Below are 14,513 nucleotides of genomic sequence, written 5' to 3'. Positions count from 1 at the left end.
TACATTTGAAATTACTATATCAATACCATAGAATTCCACTATAATTTACCAAGCTTAGTAAGCAAGCTGTATTTCAGTCTAAAATAATAGGAAATTTTGAGCAGACTAAAGACACAACCTACCTTCTTGAAGGTTTGTATCGAAAGAATGAGATGATGTCATAATACTTGAAAATGGCTACAAAAGCCACTAGGGGGACGTTCTGAGCTTTCAATTGGTTATTCACGTGTCATAAACAGAAGTAAGTGTATATAAGGGAGCGTTTCCAAAAATGAAAAGAGGTGAGCAGAATCACTATGTTTGATTCAGTACATGAGCGATTATATCAGCAAATAGAAAAGATAAGAGGTTCTTATTTTATATTCTAGCTTGTCAGTATTGTTAATTTGAATTCATAATTTGTACAAAAACTACAGACTATGTCTTTTGAAAAATATAAGTAAATATCAAAGTGAGATCTTTAAAGTGGTAATGTTTCCTATTCAAAAAAAAGTATTAATATTTGTAACTATGTTTTTCTACTACTGGCATTTGTTGGAGAAACTTCTCTTAGTGTCAGGGCTTATCTCGCTAAGTGCAACACTTGAAGTATTAAATCATAGATTTGAGTACTCACAAGATAATAATCTGCTGGTGTTTAACGTTGAAGTTTCTAAAGCAAGAATTAATTTAGCCTTACAAGAAGCATCATGTTAAATCACCAAGAGATTAGACTGTCAGTATTATAACTGTCACATTTCATTCATAATTTTCTTAACATAACTTTCCATTAATTCTAAAAACTTGTGAGTGAAAGTAAGGAAGAATGTATAAAAATCTATCAACTTCACTGTATCTGCTATATCCGGTGCTGCATTCTTTTGCTCTATATCAGAGCTCATGAGTAAGTGAATGTACAGACATCTTCCATGTAAGCTTGCCTTAGATTTTTTATTCAGTTTCCTTGCTCAGTCATCCTATTGGGATACAACAGTGATAAGAGAAAAATACCATTTTTTTTTTTTTCCTTTGTTTAGTTAAGCCTGATAAGAATGAAGTATTGAACATTAATAACTTGCATGTGATAGTCCATTACTCTTTGGCTAGTAATTAAGGTCTCAAATGTGTTTAGTTTTTTAAAAAGGGAATTTACAATCCTGACCAAGTTCAAGGTTATGCACTTAAACTCATGCTGGTCTTGTTGCTACTTGGATCATTTTAGTATGCATATGTTGTTTAATTATGCCTTATTGATGTGTATAAAATTTTTGTCATAACATAAAAGGCTATGTTAAACTTCATTTGCACAGAAATGTTTACAAGGATTACAGACAGTTAGAGCTTTCATGTGAGAGCCAAGAAGAGGTAGATAGTTGGAAAGCTTCTTTCCTCCGAGCTGGAGTCTATCCAGACCGGTCATCATTGAGAGAAATGAATGGAGAACCTGAATCTGAGGGAACTAGCCAATCCATGGATCCTCAACTGGAGAGACAGGTGGAAACAATACGGAATCTTGTTGAATCTTATATGAAGATTATCACCAAAAATGTCCGAGATCTTGTTCCTAAGAGTATCATGCATATGCTAATAAACAATGTAAGAACCTTGTATCTTTATATTTTGAATCTGATATAAAACAAGATAATGACTTGTCAAATTAATTTTTTAAACTTGTTTCTATTTATGTATACCAAATTAACATAACTTATAAAAAAAACCAGTTGACATCAGTTTTGTTTAAGCATCTTTTTATAAATTTTCTTGCTGATTGCTAGAAGCACATTGGCTGTTTAACTTCTGATTGTGACGACATGAAAAATAAGCTTAATTTCAAGGTTTCAGTATCCAAAAGCATCAGTTATTTTATGTTCTGATTAATACATTTTTAAGAAATAAGCTATGCCTGTGAAATTAAGCAGTATAATTTACTGTTTATAGCAAAGTTTGATAGTTTCAGGGAAACTACCTCAGGTAATGGTTTCTAATAAGTGATATAATAGTAGAAGTTTAAATATTACAATTAATTGTAAAAAATACCTTGTATTACTGCCTTTTGTATCACCACTATTTGGATAGAAAATATGATATTAATTGCTAATGTGGTATATACACAACTTTATCATAAAAGTTTGTTTAAATTCCTGAAATTTGTTAACAATACTTTAGATAAGACTAGCATGCTGTTTATCTGTTTTTCTGAATGATAAGTTAACTTAAGTAAAAGTAATTATAATTGTTGTTAAAATAAATATATGATATTGTTTTATTAATCCGTACTCTAATTCTGTTTTGTAGATGACTCGTATTAAACTAATAAAAGTTACACTTCACCTATTTATTTCTAGTTCACACCAGAACACTAATTGTTCGTACAATTTATTAATATAAATAGCATCTCAACCAACTACCGTGTCTGTCATGTTGCATCTGGCCTTATGATGTAATTTATTCATTATTGAGTTGTTATTCATGTTTTTAAGTAGTTTAATTTTATGGCCAATATTTCACTTAAATATATGTAGTCCCATTTCAAAATAAATTTTGAATGTTGATTTAGATTTAAATACATATGCATTATATAAAGTCATCATTCTTGTCATTTTTGTTTCTGATTAGATGTAGACTTACTGGTTTTTTTCCCCCTGTAGTTTTGAAGTGGTTGTGAGATAATTTTAAATTTTTTGAGTATAACTGTTTGTGATGGAATTTACTTGTATGTTTTAAACTCGTGCCATATCACTTTTTGTACCTTCATGAACATTTAGCTAAAAAATTATATATGTTGTTTCTGTGAAAATCTGTGTTTTACATTAGTAATCAGTGATTCTTTTTATATATTATAAAACTTGGTGGTAAAAGTTTTTGTTAGATTAAATATTTGATACCTTTGGTGATTCCCCACAGTTATTTGAAAATATATATTTTTATTCTTTTAGACCAAGGAGTTCATCAACACTGATTTGTTATCATACTTGTATTCTAGTGGAGATCAGGTATGTAGGCAATGAATAACACTAAACAAGTATATAGAATTATAATTAGTGTGTATAAGGAGTGGAATAAGAATGCAAAGATGATGAAAGTTAATGTAAGAATTGGGATATTTATGACTCACTATGTAGTTTTGTTCATTTATCAACAGAAAAAGTTGTCACAAGCAAATGGACACACACACACACACACAGGAAACTAAAATTCACTTTCTAATAAGGTTACATCAGGTTTAAAATGAAGAAAAATCCAAAAGAAAGCAAGTTGTTTCAAGAACCAAATCACGAAATAATGGGTGCTTAGTTTAATGTAAAAGAACAAAAGTTATAAACAATCACACACTTGTTGCTATCACGATGAAAAAGAGAAATTTGACTCTGTCATTTTACCTTCTAAAGAAGTAATAATGATATTTCTGTTGTAAATTAACATTGTTTTTAACTTTTCGATATAATCTGTCATATAGTTACTGTAAATAATAGGGTAAGTATCTATTTCACATTGAAATAAACATTAGTTGAAACGTGACTTTTGCACCTCTTCCCAGTATAAACACTCCCATATCTGGGAAAGTACAAAAATACGATACCCCATACCTCTAGCACTTTAGAAAGGTGAAACTTTTTTCTTCAGGGGCAATATAGGAATGACTGTATAAAGCAAAGTGTGAGATAAAGTGAAGTTTTTGGGATGTTATTCAGCCCACCATGGAAATTCTGAAGTGTTTTGAGTAGCGTTCAATGTGTTGTTATAAGATTTTTTTCATTTACGGTGTAATACTACCAGAAACAAGAATGTTAGGTATAAAGAAGTAAGTTAGGGATGTGTTGTTTTAAAAAATGAAAATGGTAAAGAGAAACTACATTGAATGTTGATAAAGTACAATACATTTGCACTATATGAACAAAGAAAACTATTTTCTGACAGAGAACAAACTAATGATCAGAAAACACTGTTTCCAGGATCTACGTTTATTCCAAAAGTTTGAACAGTTTTGAAATTGGTTTAAATGCTGATGAAGTTGCATCATTAATAGAATTAGCAAGTTGGTTAAAGTGTTGGGCTACAGGGAGGTCATTTTTGGTACTAATAGAAGATTTATGGTTGTTGAAACTCTCACAGTTAGGTCGGTCAATTTGACCTCACCGTTTTGTACTTGTTATAGTTTCCATGCTATAACTTGTTACTGTATGTGTATCTTCACAAAATTTGGCAGACTGTTAGTGAACATCACAAGCCTTTTGTACACAAAAAATCAGATTTTTGATGAAGTGTTTTTACTACAGATTTATCCATGAATGAATGTATGTGTGTGTGTGTGTATGTGTATATATGTATATATATTTTTTTTTTTTTTACTAGTCCGTATGCAAGGTGATTTTCATGTTAAGATAAAAAATACTTTTCTTCATCTCAAAAATTTCAAATTTCATTTATGTAATCTCTAAGTCGACTTAAATAAATTTCAACTTTTTTTATCAGTAAAACTATATTTTGTTATTTTCTCTACACTAACTCTATACAATGTTGGTCAATTTTACCGACCTCATAATCACCAAAGTAATTGAAGTAAGTCTAAGTTGCCCTTTTTTTTATTTCTAGAATGACTTTGTATTGTAACATGAAACTACATTTGTTTATGCTAAATAGTTTTAAAATCATAACAGAATACATCTATTTATACTTAAATTTTATTGCCCTGTGAACCCTGTCTAACTACTATTCGCACTATTATAAGTTATAAATCACTTGGCATACATGCAGCTAACGTTACGCTATCGATTTTACATTATGCATGAGCTGCTTGCGAGTGTACCTTGTGAAAAATTATTATAACTAACCTTAAAGGTTTGCTATTTTTACATTTTAGTTACTTTTATAATGATAAATAAAGAATACACAAGAAATCAAGTACTTACCTGGGTCTTCTTTTGTTTTTGCAATCAACTGTCGATGACACTTAACCCTACTTTTTTTATACTAATGATATTACTGCACTAAATAATTTTTATTGAATTAAATAATACTCCAAAGAACACAGAATAATAACATGCAAAAAGCAGAATATCTCCCATGACTATCACAATTTTTCTGGCTTTCTAATTTTGTAACAAGAGGCATTAGAAATTCAGCTAAGTTTGTCGATGTGTTTCCTGTGGGAATAAAGCTTGAATTTAGAAGTGAAACTGACAATTCTCTGTACAAAAAATAAAACATAATATCATACAGCATTTGCTAGAGTAAAACCTTGGCTTTCTATTAGTTATAAATAATATAGTATTGAATGTCAGAGAGAACTGTTGGCAATTTCTGAAAAAGATGTGGTAGGTGGGCATGGCAAGAGTGATCTGATTTTGTATTTGGATCTATAACAAAATAAGATTGAAGACTATAAAAATTGTGCTTTGTATGAGAATTGGTAACATTGTAATAAGTAATTTAGGTTAAATATCACAATTCTCATACTAGGAGAAATTCAGAATTTTTATTAATGTTGTTTTATACAATTAAGGGCTTAAAACTTATAAGCTATTAAGATATAGATAATTGGCTATGTTTTTATGGTATATTTATTGGTATACCATGATAAGAAAGTATTTTAATTAAATTTTGAATGTAACTCACTAAACTCTCATGACATGGAGAGAGAGAGTTAAAGTTGTTTGGGTCTGTCCTACATATTGGTGATTGCATTATTTACACTGTATGAGGTAAATGGTATTTTGTGTTGTGCAAGTAATTTAGTTAGAAATTTTTAAGTGTGTACAGTCATACTTGTCATAAAAATGAGTCGGTGTTTCTTATAAGCTTGCGGGTTAGACAATGAGCTTTATTAAATGGATGAAAACCTTTCTTTGATGGGGTGTAATTCATCCTTGCGTGGTCAAGGATATCTTTAAGACTTCTGCTCTTTCGGAAGGGAAACAATGGAAACTTCTGGAAATATTTGTCTAAGGCAATCATTCAGTTGTAGTAGATGAAAATATTTTTTCAGAATGCAGGAAATGTTAGGTAATAACAAGAGGAGATCTGTTTGAAACCAACAATTACACTGTTTAAGGATGTTTTTGGTTGAGTGTTGTTAGCTTTTTTCAAATTTTATTCCTAATCTTTTTAATACTTAGTATTTATTTATGATAATTTCTACGTTATTTTTAATCATATCTGTTTAACATTCCTCTTTAATTAATCTTCATACCTCACTTTTATTTTACTTTATCAACACTCAGCGTAATTTCTCTTGGACCATTTTTCTTTTTTAAAACAAGTTCAAGTAAAAGTACCCATCCTGAAATTTACTTAAGTTAGAGTAAAATAGTATATACTGAATAAATACTCGAGTAACAAAAGTAAAAAGTACACTCGTCTGCAGTTCTCTCAAATCCTACATGTATGTTGTGGGCCATGAGGTCTAGAAACAAAACACAGCATACTTTATAGGAACACATTATTATTCACAATGCATTTAAACTTGAGCAGTTTATGAAGATATGGCCAAGGATTGTCATTATCTTCAAGAGAAATTATATCAGAGTCAGACATCCTGCACACATGAACTACCAAGGGAAAAGAGTGATGCTTGCGACTTGGCCAGCTGCCAGGGGGATAGCAAACTCGCTGATGTAAACAATGCACAGGATTGGCTGATTTAAGTTCCTGCACACACTTTGCATTTTGATTGCTTGCCACAAATTTGCGTTTTGAGAATAGTAATGAAATGTATAAAATGAAAGGTAGTGGAGTAAAAGTACAAGTAATTCTCCTAAGAATTACTTAAGCTAGAGTAAAAGTATTTAAAAATATAAATACTTTTTAAAAAGTAGATATTGAAAAAGTTCTTCAAGTAAAGTTACTTCATTACATTTACACCCCTGCTGGTAGTATTGCACTGGAAATGAGAAACACTTAAAACAACACATTGATAGCTACTCAAAACACTTCTGAATTTTCATGATGGTGTGCATGATGTCACTCAAACTTTACTTGATCTCACACTTTGCCTTACAGGATCATTCCTAGTTTGCCCCTCAAGAAGGAGAAAGGTCCAACTTTTCGAAAGCTCTTAGGTTATAGGGTATTGTATTTTTGTGTTAAATTGATTTCTTAAACCTATGTGTTTTCATAAAGTCATGGGAAAGTAGATATAAAATGTACTGGATTGTAATAATGTAGTTTGTGCAAGATTATTTCTTAAGTTGAAGGGTTTGGGTAAATTGGCATTTGACAACTTCATTTACAAATCAGACAGAATTTTTAGATATTACCCAGCAAGTCACCTTCCTTATAAGTTTGAACACCAGAAAAACAAAAAAACAAACATGATTTTTCAATAAACTGGAAAGACATGGAGTGTAAACAGTTGACAAGTTTTAAAATTTATGGACAGGCCCTGAAAACAGGTTTAGTAATAACATTACATAGAAGTTTTCAGAGTGGAGATTTTCTACCTTGTTGTTTAGTTTGATGATTGAAGGATTTGTATCTTATGATTTTATAAAGATAAGGTTTAAAATTAGTCAAACAAAAAATGTAATAATTGTACTTTGTATTAATCAGACCAGAAAATGATACATAAATCTTAGGTCAAGTCACATCTGACCATAAGTTTCCAAGATATCCAAATTATAGTTAAGCAAACTGTAATTGGCTGAGTGTGAACAAGCTAGGATGTACTATGTATAGTGTATCTGTGATAAGTATGATAAAGTGATGCTTTGTGGAGGGATATGTGTAAGTTTTGTTTGTGTCTAGAGGAGAGTAGTTCATATATTATGTTCCATAATTTAAGATTGTTTTTTTTTGTAGTTCATAAGTAATGAACATTTTTCAAATCTAAATTAATTAGAATTCTTACTTCCTACTGTCTTTTAAGGACTCTAGATGCATATTGTGTCAACAGTAACAGTGGTTCTGCCCTTGACTGCTTAGTTCAACAGAAGGGAACAGTACTTCTCATACTCACCCAAATTCCATTTATACAACACTCATCTTCTCCAGATATGCTAAAACCAGTTCTCTATAAAATCCTGAATCCACCACTAACTGTAATATTTACAAAAATGTATGGATTTGTCTTAAATAGTAGTCCAACTAAATTGTGGATTGACCAGATTTCTGACTTTTTTTGTCCATACAGTGGGATTGTAGAGGAAGTTAAACTTAAAATAAACATAAAAAATGGTAACAGAAGACTGAAAAAAATATAATGTCTACACCAAACTAGTTAGGCAGACTTGCCAAGGCTAGCTAATTTCAGTGTACATCGGAGAAGAGTTTATTTCTTCAGCCTTGTTAGACGGAATTAAAGGAGAATATTATAATGTATGTTAGGTGTTGACATGTAACAATATGGGAGGATACAAGTTTAGTCTTATCAAAATGGACAGTACCTGCTGATTAAATTATTACACTAGTTAAGGTTTCTGTAAAAATGCTTGGATAAGAATGTTTCATCATAATGTGGGTGATTTGGTTTGCAATATTAAGATTTTAAATGTGGGCACTTTTTATAAGGCCGTAATGATAAGCAGAATCATTGACATTCTGCTTAGAAGTAAATCATCTTGTTGTTGATATGTAAAATTTCAGATTTTTTTTTTTATAACCCACCAAATAATTTTTAGTTTTTATTACCATAAAACTTTTTGGGAGTCTAAAAAATGAAAAATATGATCTTGGAAATTAAATGGTTATGATGAACATAATTTTATCATTTAATTTGGCAGCCCAGTGGTTATCATGCAATACTATGGAGCTGAGATTCACATCCCATTACCATCCAAAAAAAAACTGCATATTGAGGTCATGGGTGCATTATAAGAGTAATGGTAAAATCCCACTACTTGTTTTCACAAAATCTAGCAAAACAAACCGACAAGCAGTTAAGATACATAATAAGTGAGAAGTCAAGGACATGCTTAATTCTCTCATTTTATTTTAAATAGACTTCTCTCATGGAAGAATCTGCCGAGGAAAGCAGAAAGCGTGAAGATATGCTACGGATATATCATGCTTGCAAAGAAGCTCTAAATATTATAGGTGATGTTTCTATGGTAACAACTTATCAACCGGTTCCACCACCAGTCAAGGATGATTGGTTAAAGCCAAGTGTTTCAGAACTACCAAGGTAAATGATAGACTATATTAGTATAGTGGCAAAACAGCTTTTACTCCCTAACAGATGTCAAATGTAATTAGTTAAAATTAAATGTCTGAGAATTATTTTTATGATGATAATTTTTTCCTATCATCTAATTGGTTACATATTTAAAAACTGATGTCTAATGACACTGTAATTACTTAATTGTAAACTATTTTTACTAATACTTATGAGGTCTTATTTTTGTTTGCAATTATAAATGATTAAAATTCCAATTATAAAGTAGAATATTTGCCTCATTTTTCAGAATATTCGGAAGCTAGAGTTTACAGTTGATTGTAAAATATAACCAAAAAATAAAGTTTTGTGATTTTTGCCATATGGCCATTTCAGACATAGGATATTTGTTCTTTGTTCACCCATATGGACAACATTGGCTTTATAAACAAGTTTTTCTAAATTACTTAAGAACCATATTGCTTGCAAATCCATAACTATCTTGGTTGCATGGTCCTTAACGAGTCAACAAAACATTTTAACAAAAATACATCCCCCCCCACCTCGGTGGTTAGCAGTAAGTTTGAGGGCTTAAGATGCTAAAAATCTGGTTTTCTATACCATGGTGGGCAAAGCACAGATAGCCTGTTGTGTCGCCTTGTTCTCAGCAACAAAAGAAAACTAACAAAATACATCATCATGTACCCAATTTACTGTTATATTTAAATAGAAAATGAGTGATTTCACCAATTTTTTTTTTCTTTCAAGCAGTTCTTTGCACTGGTATGACTTGGTATGATTCAGTATGTGAACCAACATGAAACATATTGGTAATTTGAGAGTTAAAAAGCACCTGAAATCTATTGAAAACATTAAAACATACAAATTTTCTTCCTATGTAGACCAGCATCACCAGGGTTAAAACGTAACATGGTAACAAGGGCTGCACCTCCTCCACCTGCACTGTCTCGCTCTGCCCTAAACAGGCCAGATTCTAGCAGGCCTAGATCAGTAGCAGCAGGGAATTTGGGAAATTTTCAACAACCACTTATCCCATCGTAAGTTATCTAATTATAAAGTTTTTTTGTTATGCACTTACATGAAAACTATATATTACTAGTGGAAGTTAAGAAAGTTTATTGGATAGTTTCCACACCAATAATATACATGTAATATTATTAGATGTAACACGAACCAACAGATATGTTATCAAACCACAGAAGCAGGAGATTTATAAAGGTTTGTATGCAAAATACAAGTTTTTTATATCTAGATACTAGATACTCAGTACAGAGATTAATTTCAGGTTTTTATAAGTATAGTATAGAGAATACACTGAGTTTAATATGAAATATATGGATCATATTAGGGTACAAAACTGTATGTTTCTCAGCTGAGAACTGTAGCTTTGATTTATGTAATATGAACTATAGGATGGATGTTTATGTGTCACTATTTGTTGTACAATGAATTTATGACCATTTTATTCAATAAAACAAAGTTTGAGGCTGGCTGTTTCTAATTCGATCATACAACTCTTGTGGTTTCTTCACTTTGGTTTGTTTTGTAAATTGTTGCATAAAATGTAGCTCACATTAAAGTTGTACTGGACCTCGTCAGTGTAACTAGTTTAATGGTAACTGAATGGAGATTTTATATCTGTAGATGGAGAAATTTGCTGGATAGTTTTCATCCCTTACAGTCTATCATCCTGTTCTTTCTTTCAGTTTGAATCTAGTCCTTGTGGCTTCTTAACGTAATATAAAATACAACAACTCGCACTAAAAGTATCATTACTACAAGTTGTCTGAGTGTGTGTATTCATACCGTTATTTTTCCAAAAAAGTAAAGTACAATTTTTACTTCTCTCTCTCTCTCTCATCTCACACACCAATACATGTGGTAAGGGATGTAATCAAATGTAACTCATGTAAGTATAGGTGAGAATAATTGTACTCTCATTTTTGTGTTTGCAGTTAATTTTCATTCTTCTTAGCAGTTAAATATAAGGGCAAGTTAATGAGTTTAATATGATGATTTTAGAAGCAAACAACAGAAGGTGGATAGGCCATAAGTGCCAGAAATAACTAGTCAGCTTATTAAGGTGTAAAACTGAATGTATAAACAAAATATTACAACAGTATTGCTACACATAGTGTGTGTGTATATATATATATATATATATATAATAAAAATAGGTGCAATGGACTCTGCAAATTGTATTCAGCTCATTAGGGTTACAAGTAGTCTTATGTCTAGTGCTTCTGTATTCCTGCTTGTTACTACAGAACAGTTTCCCATAATATATCAACTTAAATTTTGCAAGGTACTTTCCCCGAGTGAAACTTGTGCATCTTATTTTCAGTTAATACAAAAAGACCTTTATTTTTACATGTTCTGTAACCCTAAGTAGTAAATAAAACCAGTACGTTATTCATTGACCAGTTAAGTTTTTTTATTGTTCTTGTGAATTGTTTTAGAAACATTTAATATTGTCTGGAATGAATTAAATATAGTTGGTATGTCAGACTCTGAAAACATAGCAAAACATGAAAATGCTAATAAGATTTTTTTGTTTTTCTGAAATGAGCCCTCTAGTATGTTCAGTTGGTAGAGTATTTTCTTCTTCACTGAAATATTGATTTAAAAAAACAAACATTAAAGCTGCCCTCTGAAAGAAGACATTTCATCCATTAATGCATCTTCTGAAGGTAAAACTAAAAATGCAAAGTTTTTGTCGAAAAGCAATCCAAGTGGGTGATATTATAAAGCTGGATTATAACTACTGTAAGCTGCATCGTTGTTAATGCTTCAGTTTTACAGAAGCAAGAGTCAGATATTTCATTAAATGTCAGACAACTTCTTCATTTATTACTGGTGGAGAAATTAGGATAAGGAAAATCATTACATCTAGCATTGAGCATAAAGACATCCTTCACATAGAACTGCAAGAAACATTAGAAAAAGATTCCAAACTGACAATCAAATTTCACAATACTAGTATCTTAAGTTATAACATTAAAATCACACATTCAACTAGGATTGAAATATACTTGACATTGAGGATCTCACAGGAGTCCAACATCTTGAAAAAAGATGAACTGAATACTCAACCTTTGACTTTGGTGTAACAATTGCTTGCCAAAAGACCTTAAGAATCTAAACAGATGGAGACACGTTGTTTGGTGCAGAATTGTGGGGGTAAAGCAGCATATACCAGAAATCAGTGATGAGATATGACCTGGTATCAATACTTCTATATCCTGCTGCCAACCTTGCTTACAAGAAGCATCCTTTTTTCATATCCTGTTTGAAATATTGTTTGCTTGCATCTTACTCAACACTTCAGATCCCATTTGAAGATACCTTAAAGCATTCCATTACAACTGCCTTCTGGCATGTTAAGTTATTAGTTTAAACAAGACACATACCCCCCTCTTTGTTAAAGTTGGGGGGAATTTTACAGTCCATTCCTCTGAACCTTAAATTTTTTTTTTTCTGGCAAAATGAAAAATCTTCCTGACGAGGCACTTAGAGCATGTCTCCAAACCAAGATAAACAACAGTTACTAATAAGTTTTTCTCATTGAGACAAGGCTTCATGCAGATGCTTGGCAGGTAGTGTGGTATAAACAATGTACGAACAAGCTTTTCCAGATTAAACCTGTTATCAATCATTGGCCATCAAGTTTGTGTAGCGATCAGGGTAAGTTTTCCTCACAAAACTCACTATTGGACAAAGTTTCACTAATACAGTTTTCTCTTGCAAGAGAATGACCCACCAATGGCACTCAATTTGCAATTTCCCACCCATTTTTTTCTTGCCATTGTTATAAGACAATTAGTGCAGCACTATTTTAGTTAGGTTTTGTAGTTTCTATTTAACATTGGGCAGTGTCACTGGCTATGATGAACCTGTCTAGATCAACTGTTTGTTTTTCATAGGACATAGGCCTTTGTAACTATATTCTTCAAAATATAAATTGCACATATTTTAGTTTACTTGATACTCTTGTATTTTAATTTATTTAATTAGTTGTTGAAACAAAAGTAAATACATTTGGTGCAGATAGCACACACAGCTTTGTACTAATAAATCCCAAATCAGCAACAACAAATCTTTTGGTTTTCCCTTTAAATGGCTTGTTATATAGCAATTTTAAATTTAATTTGTTTATCTGAAATTAGTTTAAAATGCTTGCACATGGTTTTAGATTATTTTGAGATATTTTCAAAATCACAATACACAAAACTTTCTTATAGTACACTTTTAATTATTTTATGCTGTAAAAAATTTCAAATTAATTTACAGTGTTAATTACATTTTTCATTCTTTGATACTACTAATTAGAATCATTAGTGAATAATATGACCGTGGTTACTTAAATGTTTGTTAGTGATTTAATTAATTTCTTTTTATAGGCGTCCAGTACCATCTGTTCCACCTCGATTACCTGATCGACCTCAGGTTCCAACTAGACCTAATTAAATGATACAGAACTTCTCAAAGTCATTTATATCTTGTCAGCATTCCTTGATGTATGTCAGAAACTAATATAACTTGTGATCCATGAATATTTTGGTATCAGGAAATTAATCAGGATTCTTCTAAGATTACAATAAAGTTTCTCTCACTTCTAACGAAACCAGTGCAATTACAGGAAGATGTTTTTCTCTGATGTGTGATTAGATAAAGTGTATAAAACAACATTTGAACACTGGAAATGTTAAAGTTTATGCTGCTTGTCACTGTGCTGTTTATTGTACATCTTGTTCAATTATGTGGATATATGCCTCCCTAGCTTTTATTTTCATATTTCTGTGTCATTATTGTGCTTTGATATTTTTTTGTTCATAGAAATTTTATTGGAAATAATTATTTATAATATGACTTCTTTCAGAAAAGGGGTAAAATGATTTATATACACATATATCTATATATTTAAATGAAAATCTGTATATGAAGGGGCCATGTTTTTACAGGGAATTAGAAAGTGCGCTGTCACAAAAGTATTTTGTTTCTAAGCTTTTTCTTTTTTGTAAGGTAATGATAAACTACAGAAAACTTTGGCATGAAATGATTAACTTGAGCAACATCCTGTATAAGGTCACTTAAGATATTTAGTACAGCCATTGGATGCAGTGATAGTAAACTAAATAAAAAAAACTGTGCTTTATTGTAAAAACGAGGTAACTAGATGCTTTGTTTTTCTACAAAAGCTATTCATATTGCTATAAAATGTGTTTCGAACTGTATTGTTACTACAAGGTGAAAAAGATGTGAATGCCTGTAATTATTTTGCTGTAGAAATTGCTTGATTTGTGTGTTGCCTTTTGTAAGTCAAGGAACTAAACAATAAAAAAAAAAGTTTGTTTTGTCAAGAGGAAACTTCATTGTACAGTAACCATGTCCCAGTTATCACCCAAAATTATTCAGTGTAACTTAA

At 31.0% G+C, this 14,513-nt stretch overlaps 1 protein-coding gene across 1 annotated transcript in view; it reads left to right on the top strand.

The window, feature by feature from the left end:
- LOC106462365 (dynamin-1-like) overlaps positions 1–14,448 on the top strand; it is a 65,527-nt gene extending 51,079 nt beyond the window's left edge. Inside the window, exons 15-19 of the mRNA XM_013922282.2 lie at positions 1,290–1,575; positions 2,916–2,972; positions 8,916–9,097; positions 9,970–10,125; positions 13,489–14,448. Of these exons, the coding sequence (XP_013777736.1) occupies positions 1,290–1,575; positions 2,916–2,972; positions 8,916–9,097; positions 9,970–10,125; positions 13,489–13,555 (748 nt within the window). The 3' untranslated portion in view covers positions 13,556–14,448. The remainder of the gene's footprint in view (positions 1–1,289; positions 1,576–2,915; positions 2,973–8,915; positions 9,098–9,969; positions 10,126–13,488) is intronic.
- Positions 14,449–14,513: the final 65 nt, after the last annotated feature.

Source organism: Limulus polyphemus, unplaced genomic scaffold (assembly GCF_000517525.1).
Source record: "Limulus polyphemus unplaced genomic scaffold, Limulus_polyphemus-2.1.2 Scaffold1151, whole genome shotgun sequence".
Lineage (NCBI taxonomy): Eukaryota > Metazoa > Arthropoda > Merostomata > Xiphosura > Limulidae > Limulus > Limulus polyphemus.
This window is presented reverse-complemented; position numbering and strand designations above follow the sequence as displayed.